Source organism: Castor canadensis, chromosome 2 (assembly GCF_047511655.1).
Source record: "Castor canadensis chromosome 2, mCasCan1.hap1v2, whole genome shotgun sequence".
Taxonomy (NCBI): domain Eukaryota; kingdom Metazoa; phylum Chordata; class Mammalia; order Rodentia; family Castoridae; genus Castor; species Castor canadensis.
Genome location: NC_133387.1, coordinates 97,188,541 through 97,203,971, shown reverse-complemented (window position 1 = coordinate 97,203,971; position 15,431 = coordinate 97,188,541). Strand labels below are relative to the sequence as shown.

Here is a 15,431-nt window from a genome sequence, read left to right as displayed (position 1 = left end):
ATATCTTAGGGCACAAAGCAAGTCTCAGCAAATACAAGAAAATAGAAATAATCCCATGCATTCTATCTGATCACAATGCATTAAAATTAGAACTCACCAACAAAACAACAATAAAAAACATGCAAACAATTGGAAGCTGAACAACACATTGCTCAATGATTAATGGGTCATTGTTGAAATAAAAGAGGAAGTTAAAAGGTTCCTGGAAGTTAATGAAAATGAAAACATAACCTACCGGAACCTACGGGACACAGCAAAGGCAGTCCTAAGAGAAAAGTTTATAGCCATGAGTGCATATATTAAAACGACAGAAAGATCTCAAATCAATGACTTAATGCTTCATCTCAAACTCCTGGAAAAACAAGAACAAGCAAATCCTAAAACAAGCAAAAGGAGAGAAATAATAAAATTATGGGCAAAATCAATGAAATGGAAACATAAAAGAATGAATGAAACAAAAAGTTGGCTCTTTGAAAAAATAAAGAAGATTGACAGACCCCTGGCAAACATGAATAAAATAAGGAGAGAAAAAACCCAAATCAGTAAAATCAGAAATGCAAAAGGGGCGATAACAACAAACACCGTGGAAATCCAGGAAATCATCAGACTACTTTGAGAACCTATGTTCTAATAAATTTGAAAATGTTGAAGAAATGGAAAGATTTCTAGATACTTATGACCATTCAAAATTGAACGAAGAGGACATTAATCACTTGAATAGATCTATAACACAAAATGAAATTGAAGCAGCAATCAAGAGTCTCCCAAAAAAGAAAAGTTCAGGACCTGATAGATTCTCTGCTGAATTCTGTCAGACCTTTGAAGAACTAATACCAACCCTTCTTAAACTGTTCCACGAAATACAAAGGGAAGGAACACTGCCTAACTCATTTTTTGAAGCCAGTATTACGCTCATCCCAAAACCACACAAAGACAACTCCAAAAAGGAGAACTATAGACCAATCTCCTTAAAGAACATCGATGCAAAAATCCTCAATAAAATAATGGCAAACTGAATCCAACAACACATCAGAAAGATCATTCACCTTGACCAAGTCAGCTTCTTCCCAGGGATGGAGGGATGGTTCAACATATGCAAATCTATAAATGTTAATACAGCACATTAATAGAAACAAAGACAAAAACCACTTGAGCATCTCAATAGATGCAGAAGAAGCCTTCGACAAGATCTAACACCACTTCATGACAAAAGCTCTAAGAAACTAGAAATAGAAGGAATGTACCTCGACATTATAAAGGCTATATATGACAAACCTACAGCCAACATCATACTTAATAGTGAAAAACTGAAACCATTTCCCCTAAAATCAGGAATGAGAAAAGGGTGCCCACTATCCCCACTCTTATTCAACATAGTACTAGAATTCCTAGCCAGAGCAATTAGGCAAGAAGAAGGAATAAAAAGGAATACAAATAGGTAAAGAAACTGTCAAAATATCCCTATTTGCAGATGATATGATCCTATTCCTTAAAGACCCAAAAAACTCTACCCAAAAACTCCTAGACACCATAAACAGCTACAGCAAGGTGGCAGAATACAAATTCAACTTACAAAATCATTAGCTTTTCATACACCAATAAGGAGCAAATGAGAAAGAATGTATCAAAACAATTCCACTTCCAATAGCCTCAAAAAAATCAAATACCTAGGAGTAAACTTAACAAAGGATGTGAATGACCTCTACAAGGAGAACTACAAACCCCTGAAGAAAGAGATTGAGGAAGACTACAGAAGGTAGGGAGATCTCCCGTGCTCGCGGATTGGTAGAATCAACATAGTAAAAATGGCTATACTACCAAAAGCAATCTACATGTTTAATGCAATTCCCATCAAAATCCCAATAACATTCATCAAAGAGATTGAAAAATCTACCCTAAAATTCATTTGGAAACACAAGAGACCACAAATAGCCAAGGAAACACTCAGCAAAAAGAGCAGTGCTGGAGGCATCACAATACCTGACTTCAAACTATATTACAAAGCAATAGCAATAAAAACAACATGGGGGGTGGTTCTGGCACAAAAACAGACATGAAGACCAGTGGAACAGAATAGAGGACCCAGATATGAGTCCACACAACTATGCCCACCTTATTTTTAACAAAGGCACTAAAAATACACGATGGAACAAAGATAGCCTCTTTAACAAATGTTGTTGGGAAAAGTGGTTGTCCATCTACAAAAAACTGAAACTAGTTCCATGTTTATCACCCTGTACTAGTATCAACTCAAAATGGATCAAGGACCTTAATATCAGACCCCAAACTCTGAAGTTGGTACAGGAAAGAGCAGGGAACACTCTGGAAGTAGTAGATATAGGCAAGGACTTCCTCAGTAGAACCCCAGCAGCTCAGCAACTAAGAGAAAGGATGGACAAATGGGACTTCATAAAACTAAAAAGCTTCCACACAACAGAAGAAATGGTCTCTAAACTAAAGAGACCACCCACAGAGTGAGAGAAAATATTTGTCAGCTGTACATCAGACAAAGGACTGATAACCAGAATGTACAGGGAACTTAAGAAACTAAACTCTCCCCAAATCAATGAACCAATAAAGAAATGGGCAACTGAACTAAACAGAACTTTCTTAAAAGAAGAAATTCAAATGGCCAAAATACACGTGAAAAAATGCTCACCATCTCTAGCCATAAAGGAAATGCAAATCAAAACCACACTAAGATTCCACCTCACCCCTGTCAGAAAAGCCATCATCAAAAATGCCACTAACAACAGGTGTTGGTGAGGCATGGGGGAAAAAGGAACCCTCGTATACTGCTGGTGGGAATGTAAGCTAGTGCAACCACTCTGGAAAATATTTGTAGGCTTCTTAAAAATGTAAACACAGATCTGCCATATGATCCAGAAATCTCACTCCTGGGAATATAGCCAAAGTAATGTGACATAGGTTACTCCAGAGACACCTGCACACCCATGGTTATTGCAGTGCTATTCGCAATAACCAAGTTATGGAAACAGCCAAGATGCCCCACTACTGATGGATGGATTAAGAAAATGTGGTATTTACACACAATGGAATTTTACTCAGCCATGAAGAAGAATGAAATCTTATCATTTGCAAGTAAATGTATGGAACTGGAGAACATCATTCTGAGTGAGGTTAGCCAGGCTCAAAAGACCAAAATAGTATGTTCTCCCTCATATGTGGACTTTAGATCTAGGGCAAATACAGCAATGTGGTTTGACTTGGGTCACATAAGGGGAGAGCACATACGGGAGGTACTAGAGTAGGTAAGAAACCCAAATCATGAAAGTATTTGATGTCCCCACTGCAGAGGAACTAATACAGAAACTTTAAAGTGGCTGAAGTCAGTATGAGAAGGGGATTGGGAACTAGTGAAAAGGTCAGTTAGAGATGAATCAACTTGGGATGTAACACATTCGTACATGGAAGCAATGCTAGGAATCTCTCTGTATAGCTATCCTTATCTCAACTAGTAAAAGTGCTTTGTCTTTCTTATTATTGCTTATGTTTTCTCTTCCAACAAAATTAGAGATAAGGGCAGAAGAGGTTCTGCCTAGAAGCGAGAGGGGGTGGGGGAGAAAAAGAGGGGGTGGGGGGTCGGGAGGAGAAATGGCCCAAACAATGTATGCACATGTGAATAAATGAATTTTTTTTTAAAAAGACATTTTGGGATAATTGAAAAAAAATTAGCCTCAAACTATGAGCCTAATTTCTATTTTGTCTGTATAAAATTATACATAGGTATGCTATGTTACACGGTGTGTTCAGTTTCTTACCTGTTTTCTCTGTTTATGTCTAATTTTCTTGTTCTTTTTTAATGATTTTGGTAAACAAGTATTGTTTCATTCAGTCAATTGTAAGATAAGACTTTTTCAAATTTTTGAAGAATGACTGCAGTTTTCAGATTTCTTTTCACACATGCTAAGCAGTTGTATGTGAAAGCTACATCTTCAACCCTTAAGTATTATTTATCTGCTAGAAGACAAATGGAAAAATTTGACCACGTAGCTCTAATAAATAATTGCTACTTTTTTATCAATAAACCTAGTGTGCAACATCTTTATCAATCAATGAAATATTCTTATGTTTAAAACATTTTTAAAGTTATTCATTATTTATGGGGCTTTTGAATGCTCTTTTGGGATTTTGATCATGCTTTTCATAAGTCCTAGTTGTTTATCTTATCACCTCTATAGCTTCTCCTGTGCTTACCATATCAGTGTCACTCTTCCCTGGCTGTTCTCCAAGGACATTTCTCTTTGGGCTCATTAGACTGCTCTTGGGAGACTGTCCAGTCCTGTGGCCCTGTTTACCTGACAGCATCATAACCCAGACACCTCTTATGAATTGTATGTGATGGCTTCTTCTCTTTATAGATACTGTTGATAAGGATAACGTAAGTTAGCGTAGATCCATATCCTGCCCTAATTTGGTCATTCTTCTTTGCGTCTGTGTTTATGACTTACACCATGTTTCATAGCTCAAAGCCATTGTTCTTGATAAGAATGTGCTACTCACCTACTTCTTCCATTTAACCTCCATTTCTGACCATTTTCACCATGTCAGTACCAGTCAGGCCCCTCCTCTTTCTCTCAGATACCACTGCCTTCACCCTTCCTGAGCCATTGCAAGGGCCTTCTGAGATACAGGGAGAACCCTAGCCTAGAATCAGCTGTTTAAAAAATAAATCTGGACCCTGACTTTCCTATTTCCCCCTGCTTCCTTCCTGCCCATCGGATAAAATTGGAATTCCTTTCATTACCTCACATCCCTTTCTCTCTGGTCTCAGTGACCTCCTTCTTGCCTTTCTGGGCCCCTCTGACCTCCCTGAACACAGGCGAGTACACCTGGCTGTGTGCTCATGCTCATGTTCTCTGTCATATGCCCTTTCCTTCTTTTGTGTAGTAGATCCAGGGCCCTGGTGGGTAAGAGTCTCCTCTGCACCCTTCTCACATGATCTGTTTCAGTGTCTACATATTTTCCTTCTTGGGCTGTAAGCTCCTTTAGGGTGGTGACGCTGGCTCCATGTCCTTAATGCCAAATATGATCATGGATGTACATGTACAACACTAGAGGATAACTGAACAATATCTGGAAATTTGATTTTGAACACAGCACTGGAAATATTTGAGGAACACAAGATATATTTTCCCTAATTTTAAAAGATGATTGAGTTGTTAAAGACTGATATATTATATCAGTAGGAGAGAAACATAGATGACCTCTACTTTGATTACTGAAGAAGTTGACTTTTATAGTCTATGTGGCCTTCACTCTCCTATTATTTCTATTTTCATTAATTAACCAGGAGAAACAGAGAAATAAAGGCTGACCTATGCAATTTTTTATTCATTGATTCATACATACATACATACATATATTTATATATTTATGTTTTTGGCATAATTGGAACATAGTTTTGTTTTGCCAGTTTTTAAAAAATTCTTTTTTTCCTTTTCTTCCCTAGGCTATTAGTCCTTATTTGCCAAGAGGGGATCCAGTCCTGAAACCACTCATCTATGAAATGATCTTACATGAATTTTTGGAAAGTGATTATGAGGTATGTTATTCAGCCTTGGTCATATTTACTTGTTCTCAATGAGCAATGTTAAAAATTTTTAGAAGTTTTATTTTTATGATTCTATCACAGTTCTTCCACATGGCTTGACTCTTTAGCTGCTTAAATTGTGTGTCATCAAAGTTATCCTATTGATTCATATTAAATCTGAAAAACTTGACTAAGACTGAAAGTAATGAGCATGACTTCAGCCTCAAGTGGGTGGTTGTTGTCTCCTGAATGTTTTAGGATGTCTGCCTGGTCAAAACTATTAAATCATTATATTTTTTATTATGTTGAGATCTTATATATCATATTTTAGCCTCCATTATTCTCAATGAGGTTTTAGTTTTTAAGTATTACATAGTGAATCAAATAGCAGTACGTATTCCATTACAGCCTTTGATCAAACGTTTTGTAGATGATTATTTTATGCTAACAGAGCACCAAAGATCAGGTTACAAAATAAATAAGCAAACTAAACTGGGCACAGTGGTATGTGCCTGTAATCCCGGCTGCTTTGGAGGCAGGAGGATTATGAGTTCAAGGTCAACTTGAGCAAAATAATGAGACCCACTTCTGCTTACCCCCAAGAAAAAAGGAATATTGACTTCTCAGTTTTCTTTTCATCCTAAAAAGATATGAAGCAATATGATTATTTTGGAGATAATGATGTCTCATGACTTGTTTGGGGTTTCCAATCATATACATATGTCTTTCATATGTATTCATAATATCAGTGACAAATGTATAAGCATGTTAAAAGTAAGATGATTTCTTTCTCTTTCTTTGGTGTACTGGAGATTAAACCCAAGGCCATGAGGATGCTAGGCAAATGTTCTATCACTTGAGCTATGCCTTCACCCCTAGTAAGTTCATTTTTTTTTTGCATATAATAATTATACAGAGGATACATAGTGATATTTACATACATACTTAACAATATATCTTAGTTGGATTCACCCCTCCATCATTCTCCCTCTTCCCCCCCCACCCCAATTAGAATAACTTTAACAAGTTTCATTGTTCTATCTTCATACATAAATACAAAATACAGGCCTGGCCTCAAACTTCTGTTCCAACCAAGTAGTTGGTAATACGGGTGTGTGCCACCATGCCTTGCTAAAAATGTCATGATTTCTGTGGCATTTCTTTAACGAATACTTCTAACCTTTTACTTACTGTGATAGGCACTGTAGGTTTCTGAACCCTTGCTTACTCTATCATGACAGTTCTCTGATGGCTATGTCCTCTAAATAATCGCTATGGCCACAGATTGATTTCATCAATAGTTCTTAGGTAGCACATTTATTCAAGGGTGCATGAAGCCAATTAAGCAGTGAGAAGCCTAATGTGAAATGTAATAAGTGTTTACTTCAGGTTATGGTGGAGTCATCATGTTTTGATCACACACTGTGACTATTCATTGTGTTTTGTTGTATATTAGAAGCTGTCCATAGTTTGAGGCTGTTGTATAGAAAAGGGAGAAGAGAAAATGGAGGCAGATTTTCATCTTTCCTTGAGCAATATTTTTCCTGGTCTTGGGGCTACTGACAGCTGCCAATATTGATGGAAGTCTTTACATGCTACTTCATCTTACACATTACACAAGGTCTTAAGAAAAGAGAAACTTGATCCATAGTACATTTTATTTCAGTGAATATTTTGTGTCCTGATTAAATCTCCTTCCCAAATCTCTAAAGTGAAAATGAAAGCATGCTAATATGCAGGAAGGTTACAATTTAAGTGGAAAATGTGTGGTCTGCTCTGGTCTCTTGCCATCCTTCCTGATGGTTACTTTAATCAAAATTGGATGGCACTTTAGTAGAGACAATACTGCTTGTTCTTTAATGGTTTTCTTCTATTGAAATCCTGCTGCTTTACAAAAACAATTTCTACCACACTGTTTTCACTTCTAAACTTAAATCAATCAAAGTTTAATCACTTAAGTGATTGACTTAAGTCAATTCAAAGTTGCTCATTGAAGCATTAGTGGAGTTATCTAATATTAATAAGAGGATTTTTTTCAATAATGTGAACATTTTTAGTTTTCTTTGCTGTCTTTTAACTATGTCTATTTTCTTCCTCCCCTCAAAGTTTGTCAAGGATCAGTAAGTTATCACCTTCACAAATTATAAAATAATGAGCACTAAAGTTAGGAATTAGGAAGGTAGATAGTGTGTGGGCTACTGGCCAAGAATCAGATGTGGAGGGAAACAATCAAATCAGTCGACCTGGGCTTTCTTTCTGAACCACAGAATTTGAGGTCCAAAAGTAGCCAGGATAAGAGCTAGGGGATAAGTCTTGCCAAAATACTGAATCCCAACATGAACCAGGGCTAGAGGCACAGTGGAAAAAGGGCAAAGATGGTGACTCGTTACAGGTAAGATGACCCAGGCAGGGCCACATGTGCAATTGCACCTGCTGTCTTTGCACATAGCAGCCCAGAACTAGAAGAGTGCATAGAAGGTGGTAGGGAAAGCAGGTGACTTAGATAATATCCGAAAGACGTTAAGAGATGCCATCCCAATGCTATAAAATTAGTTCAGAGGAGTAGAGATAGCAAGTCCGACTGCACTCTGTCTGTGGCAGTACTTTATGGAAGAAATGGTACCTTTCATGGCCACACAATTCATAAGACAGAAGTAGATGACACTGCCTACTTCCTGGGAGTAATAAATGGAGATTATCACACAGTAATTCTCCACACTTCTCCTTACTATCCTGAAGCCCAAAGTCTACAAAGTGACAAAGTATTGTTGACCAACATTTTCTCTTTTTTTATTCTTTTTGGCAGTATGGGGATTTGAGCTCAGGGCCTTGTGCTTGTTAAACAAGCACTTTACTACAGGAGCCATGCGTCCAGTTCTTTTTGTTTTTGTTGATTTTCAGATAGGGTATTGTACCTTTGCCTGGGCTGGCCTCAGACTACAGTTCTCCTACCCATGCCTCCCACATAGCTGGGATTACAGGTGTGAAATGCCATGCCTAGGTTATTTATTGAGATGGAGTCTCACTGACTTTTTGCCCAGGCTGGCCTCAAACTGTGATCTTCCTTATCCCTGCCTTCTGAGTAGTTGGGATTATAAGCTACTGTGTCTGAACTCTGTTGACAAGTTTTAATCATAAAATTATTTATTCTGTTACACGAGTACCTTTAGCATTATTTATTTGGGTTTTTATCTATTTTTGTGTTGGAAAAGCAAACCATTTTCCTCTCTTCTCACACTATAGCAATCAGCACAGAAGACTCAGGTGACCCCAGAAGGTGTAGGGTCTCCCCCTCCCACAAGCAGGCTATCAGTTCTACAGCTAAACACCAACTGGGTGTCCTGTAATCTGATACTCCCCATCTGGATGTGGTTCTGGACCCATGGGATGAGGGCTCAGTCTTCAACATTACCTGCCACTCCTGGCTTACCAGTCACATGCCCAGGTCATTTTATCTTTGCTTCTGACCAGCTGGCTGTAAGTTAGGGTTTCTACGACCCCTTCCTTGGGTTTGGTTAATTTGTTCTAGTAGCTCATCAAACTCAGGCAAACCTGTCACCAGTTTACTATAAAGAATATAAAGTGAGACGTGTGGGAAGGGGCACAGAGCCTCGAGCCCTTTCTGGGTACACCACCCTTTGGGAACCTGCATGTGCTTGCTTGTCCAGAAGCTCTCTGAACCCAGCCCTTTGGGGTTTTCTTGGAGCCTTCATTACACAGGAATAACTGCTCACAGACTGTGTGGGAAACCCAGTGCAGCCTGTCTGGTCATACAGTTCAGCATGCCTTCCTTATGGGTATGGGGCAGGAATTCCCCTCTGGAATACAGAGGGGCTTAGGATGGACCATCTGAGCTTCTGTGGCTGCCTGAGGGAGGGGGTTATAGTCACAGACCATGGATGAAACCAAAATACGTACATCATAATTTCACACCTATTTAAAGTATGTTCTTTTTCTGCTGTTGCCTTTGGTTAGGGTTTTGCTACACTGGTCCGAGAATGGCCTGGAGATCTGTATAACAATTCAGTAATAGTTCAAGCAGTCCGGGATCACCTGAAGAAAGATAGTCACAACAAGACTTTACTTAAAACCCTGGCAGAATTGTGAGTATATTTTTGTGCTGCTTTTTCCAAATCAATTTATGTTGAAAAGTTTCTCACACTTTACATTTAGGGAACTCCGAATGGGGTCGGGGATGCCTTTTTATACATTTTCCTATAATCACTCTTCATTTTACAAACCTTTCATAAATCTCAAACAATCAGAAGATAAGTGCATGTGTGAAACTATACAACTGCAACATGATCTGCTTCCCAGAGGAGTGGAGCACAAACCCATGATGTCAGGGAGTGGTTAGGAGATAGAAGGCGCCAGGTTTTAGGCCCTCAAGCAAAATAGTTTACAGTGAGCCAGGCTCTGGGTTCTGTTATTCTTGGGTCTTCTAGTTTGTTAATCTCTCTAACACCAGGCTCTTTATCTATAAAATCACAAGTAGCAATTCCTTATGGGATAATTTCAAACTTGAAAGTAAGATGTCATAATAGAAGGTGACACACAAATGGAAGCAAATGAAAGTTTGATTAATAGTTTTCATATTTATTGGGAATTTTCATCTGCCTTTGTGCAGATACCTGTGATGCAGGGATAAGATATACCCTAAGGAGCCTTGGTGTAGGGGAACATATGTTCTGTAGGCCTGACCTAGAAGACATGTCCTGCTTCAGTCCCTCCTCAGCACCACCAAACCTCAGACTTCCCCTCTCCCATCTTCTTTTGTCCAAGACTTAAAAGGGTTTACCAGAATGGCCTAGAAAGCCAGGACTGTATTGGACCTTCCATAGAGGCTTGTAGCATTCTCAGCTGGAGCACTAATCATTTTCTCTTGGGGACTTGTTCTGGATGTCCCTTGGATTCTGTAACACTGTTAATAATGAACTGACAGTATCATTTCTGTTCAGTTGCCCTCCAAGAGCTTAGGGACTTGATCAACATGAGAATATTGTTTCAACAGAAAAACACAACTCAATTTTATACATTCCCCTTGCAGTTAAGCTTTTGGGATATAACCCATTTGTCAGCTGACTACTGCTTGTAAAAATTTAAACTGTTTTTTTCTATTAAAATGACCATTTCCTTCCTTATAGATCATTGCTTCATTGTCTGGTATATGGATGTCTGTAAAACTTTTGAGCCTGAATCCCCAATAAAGAAAAGAATTATAAATTGAATATTATAAATTTTCTGAAATTTTAGTGAGATGAAAGGCCTGGTTCAGAGAACGAAGTATTTTTGGATCATGAATTATTAAATATTAAGAAATACTTTTTAAAAATAAGTTAACTTTTTTCTCTGAACAAAAGTTTCAGTTTTTAATATTATAAATATAATTCATGTTTATGTGTTTTAATTAGAGCTGTTGATGAATATTAATGTAAAAATTTTATATTACCAGGTACACCTATGACAAAAACTATGGCAATGCTCTGGAGATATACTTAACATTAAGACATAAAGATGTTTTCCAATTGATCCACAAGCACAATCTTTTCAGTTCTATCAAGGATAAAATAGTTTTATTAATGGACTTTGACTCAGAGGTAATGTGCTTCTTATTAGTACTGACAAACTATTTTTACTATTCCAAATGTTTAATCATTAGTTATCTATCTAGTCTATCTATGAGCCACATGACTCTAGCCCTGGCTGGACATAGATAAGTTATTTTTGTAGCCAGCATTCAGGAATCCTTTCCTTGATGTGATTATTCTGTAAAAGCTATTATAGTTTTATGTGAAACTTCTTAAAGGTGTGTGTATATAAAGTAGTTTTTTAATAAAATAATTTATTGAAATAAAGAAACTTAGCACATGTTTTGACTTACTTAGCACTCCCATCTATGTCCCAGAATTAAAATTTAAATGAACTTCTGTTTAGATCCACTTAATTAGCATTTTATTCCTTGGCATTCACTGATCCAGCATAAGGTCCAGGACATGTGGAATGTGTTATTTTATTGTAGTTGAAATTTTAATAATGGTTTGACAAATGAGGGGACCCACCCAAACCTCCACAACACAAAGAGGTCAGTCTCTCCTCTCCCTCTCTCTTCCTCTCTCCCTCATTCTCTCTAAAAAGGAATCTAATTCTAAGTGCTGGTGATAAAAATAATGAGGTTCACAAAGCACAGTGTTCTTATTCAGTAAACTAAAATTTTAAGTAAACCAAAAAGTACAACTCTAAAAGCTCCAAAAGGATTAGTGCGCGTTTCAATTGTACTATCCTATATTAGGGGTATTACGTGCAGTGATACTTTCCACAAATGAATTTAAATAGAGCCAGCTCTTCTCCAAGATGCTTCAGCCCATTTTTTATGCTGAGTCAAGTCTATAGGGACTGCATGTCTACAAGGAACCATCCAATTTTTTTGAATCATGAGAAGCCTATATAAAAACTAATTTTAGTCTCCCCTGCTCCATGTCATGCGCCTTGAGAGCCTAGTTATGTGCAGCTGTGAGAAAAGATGAGTGAGCTTAGACTGTTATTCGAGAGTTGAACCAAAGTTAAGAAATAAGAGTTTTGTCATTAGAAGAGACCTATAGAATAATCTATTCTAACACCATCATTTTTCAGAAAACAAAAATCAAGCTCGGAACAGACCGGTTCTTTGTATTCTAACTTGAGTTGGAATAGCACCCTGGCATTCTGTGTGCAGCTTAATCTTGTTGGCTGTCTTCCCACAACCTCCTGACATAAACTTATTTGTGTTTCATGCATGTTAAAGATGGCTAAAGTAAATTCTAAAAGTTCACAAGCTTTGTATCATTATGAAACTTCAGACATCTTTTTTTCTGACTCTTAACCCTCTTCTCCACATAAGGTCAGCCCCTTATGTCTGTGGTAATAAGGTGCTCTCCATAGATTCTGAGAGTCACATGAGAACTTGTGAAGATATCTGAGGAGGCTAGAATATGTTGGATGTTTTTAATATGTCAGGATGTTTTATATTTGGTAAGTTACAGCAACACACCATCTTAGTAATATGCAAAGCAGATGGACCTCAGATTGAGACACATTTCAAACTGCATTTTTCTACCAATGTCATTTTACATAAGGGCTATTGGGAACCTAAGTGCTCCTCAATGTAGGAGTAAGCTCTCCACCTTCAGCTGTGGTACTGCACACGCAGCATTACAGTTGTTATTCTTATGTAGCAGGTTTCATTGACTACTGCTTCTTATATTTCAGAAAGCTGTTGATATGCTTTTGGACAATGAAGATAAAATTTCAGTAAGTGTCTTTTAAAGTCTATTTTTTGTTGCTAGTAACAGAAAATTTTAAAGACAAGAGGTCTGGTCCATGTTCACGGGGCTGCATCTGGCGATAGTATCACTGGCAACATTGCAAGACAGTACTGAGCATCATTTGGGAAGAGGGAGAAGAGCACTTGTGAGGGGCCAGCACTGCTCTTATGGAAGAGAGAAGTCATGTGGCAAGACAGCTAGGAAGGCCAGGCTCACTTTTTTATAACTCTTGTGGGACCTAATCCACTCAAGAGATGAGCATTAATCTCTTTATGAGGGCAGTTCTGACCTCGCACTGGGCCCTACCTCTTTAAGGTCCCAGCACCTTTCAGAGGTTCATTAGGGAACAAGTGTGGGCATGAATTTTAATGGAGAAAAAGTGACATTTAAATCATAGTTAGTGTTACTAGTTGAATTTCTAGAACCACTTTAGTTTTAAGGAAGAGATGTTTATCTGATAATTTTGCAGCTGTATTTGTGTCTTCGTAACTCTATGTTTTAATTTTTCTTTTTCCCCAGATTAAAAAAGTAGTGGAAGAATTAGAAGACAGACCAGAGTTGCAGCATGTGGTGAGTATTACAGTCTTCTTCTTTTGCTCTTTTAATGGAACATTAGAGCAAAGCATCTTTCAGTATTGGTGGGAGAACTTTTCATCAATAAGCTTTGCATTGATGTTACCTATTGGAGGTTTGATTACAAACAACACCCTGAAATTACTAAAATGTGGCATATGCTGTGAATCAAGGATAGGGATTAATTGCATAACAAGCACTTGATCTTTGATTTAAAATTGAGTTACATTTTAAAATGTTACAGTCATTTTGTGTTACCATACTCTGCTTAGAAGTAAGTTCCTACTCTTGGTGGTTGCTATAATATAACCGGGTCATAAATTACAACAAACACCAAGAGTGCACTGTAGATACCAAGGAAATACTACACACATGTTCTGTGTTAGGGCCACAGAATAGTCACATTAACGTTATCTAACCTCACCTCTTGCGTGGTCTTGGTGGCTTGTGTTATAAAGGCCTGCTAGTCTAGATTTCCTTGGGGGTACTTTGATTTCATGAATTGTGTCATTAGAGTAAATCAGGAATAGATACTTTCTGTATCCTTCAAAAATTGTATATAAGAAAAGACTTCAGTGATCATAGGGATTGTACCAGTAGGAAAATGGGTATCAGATACAATGAGCACACTGTATCTTCACCAGTCTCTTTGCACTCAAGGAGAAGGCTTAAGGAGCAGAGTATTCTATTCAAAAGTCAGCTGTACATTGAAACTCTTAAAGACTCCCAAGATAGGAATGTGAGTTATGTTTTCTATTGTTACTCTTTGGCTCAGGAAGGAGTTGTGCTGATGTTATTGTTAGATTATTTATGATCAGAAATCTCAAGATTATTTACTTACCCAAGCAAGGCTCCACTCTCTCCCAGCTACCTTATAAATTTGTTTATGAAGTATGATTTCTTGCCTGCTTAAGCCATGAGACAGAGTTATGGGTAGTGGTTGTCTATGTTACAGTAGAGTCAGTGCAATGGTGAAATGGTAGCAGAGCCCACACTAAGCTGGCTCATCTTTGCTGCCAGGCAATGTAATATCTCTATAAATTTGGCTCAGCAGATGTGACAGAGATGTTCTGTTTGTGCTGTTTCTGGGAAACAGCTGAGTTGTCCTAGCCCACACACTGACCCCAGCACCATTGGACTGGCAGTGGTTCTTATCAGACCTTAGTCAGGCAGATAAGCTCATTGGGTACTCTTCCCAACCTCTTGCCTTAGGGAGATGAGCATGGCTAGTGCAAGTAGTAGTTCTTCATGTGCATACATATGTCATAACTATATATAGCAGCCAGTATCAAACATCAGCTAACTCATGGACAGTCACAGCCTCCAGGGCAGGCTAATATACTCTATTATGAACCAATCCACCTGATTACAACTGCTCAAGGTGTGAATGCATTTGATGTGGTTGGTGTGATTGAGTCTTTCTTCTTCTAGTGGGTTGTGGGGGGTTTTGTTTACATTTAACATTAACTAAACATTGAATATCAGTTTCTGATTTATTGATATACTTAATCTTGCCTGTAAGAAGAAAATGAAATATTCACTTCCTTTGAAGTTCATCAGCTTTTTTAGACAGCTAGAGTAAGAAATGGCTGAACTCTTTGATTTTTTACTTTTTAATTTTTGTTTTCTGATGTCACAGTACAGGCATCATTTTATTGCAAACATAGTTTGCATTAAGACTCAAAAAGCGAGAGAACACATGAGAATTAATTTATCTCTTGCTACTGGAGTTTTTAAAGAATATACTCTTATTCCATGACTCTGCTCCCTTTTATATAAAAAGAATTTTTATCATCTAGGAAATGTTTTATTTCTGAGGCAAAGCATATAATGATGATATTAACAACCACTATCGTTAACATCTTACAGTGCGGTTTGGTTCTGAGTAATTTACAAATGGTAATTCATTTAATCCTCACAACACCCCAATGAAATTTTTTTGTAGATAAAAAAGTTGAATCATAGAGAGAGTAATGACTTAACTAAGATTAGCCAGATCACAG

General features: G+C 37.7%; 1 protein-coding gene across 1 annotated transcript in view; it reads left to right on the top strand.

Annotated features, from left to right (window-relative positions):
* Vps41 (VPS41 subunit of HOPS complex) overlaps positions 1-15,431 on the top strand; it is a 162,324-nt gene that overhangs the window by 122,005 nt on the left and 24,888 nt on the right. Inside the window, exons 17-21 of the mRNA XM_074065353.1 lie at positions 5,474-5,566; positions 9,530-9,657; positions 11,007-11,151; positions 12,800-12,841; positions 13,375-13,425. Of these exons, the coding sequence (XP_073921454.1) occupies positions 5,474-5,566; positions 9,530-9,657; positions 11,007-11,151; positions 12,800-12,841; positions 13,375-13,425 (459 nt within the window). The remainder of the gene's footprint in view (positions 1-5,473; positions 5,567-9,529; positions 9,658-11,006; positions 11,152-12,799; positions 12,842-13,374; positions 13,426-15,431) is intronic.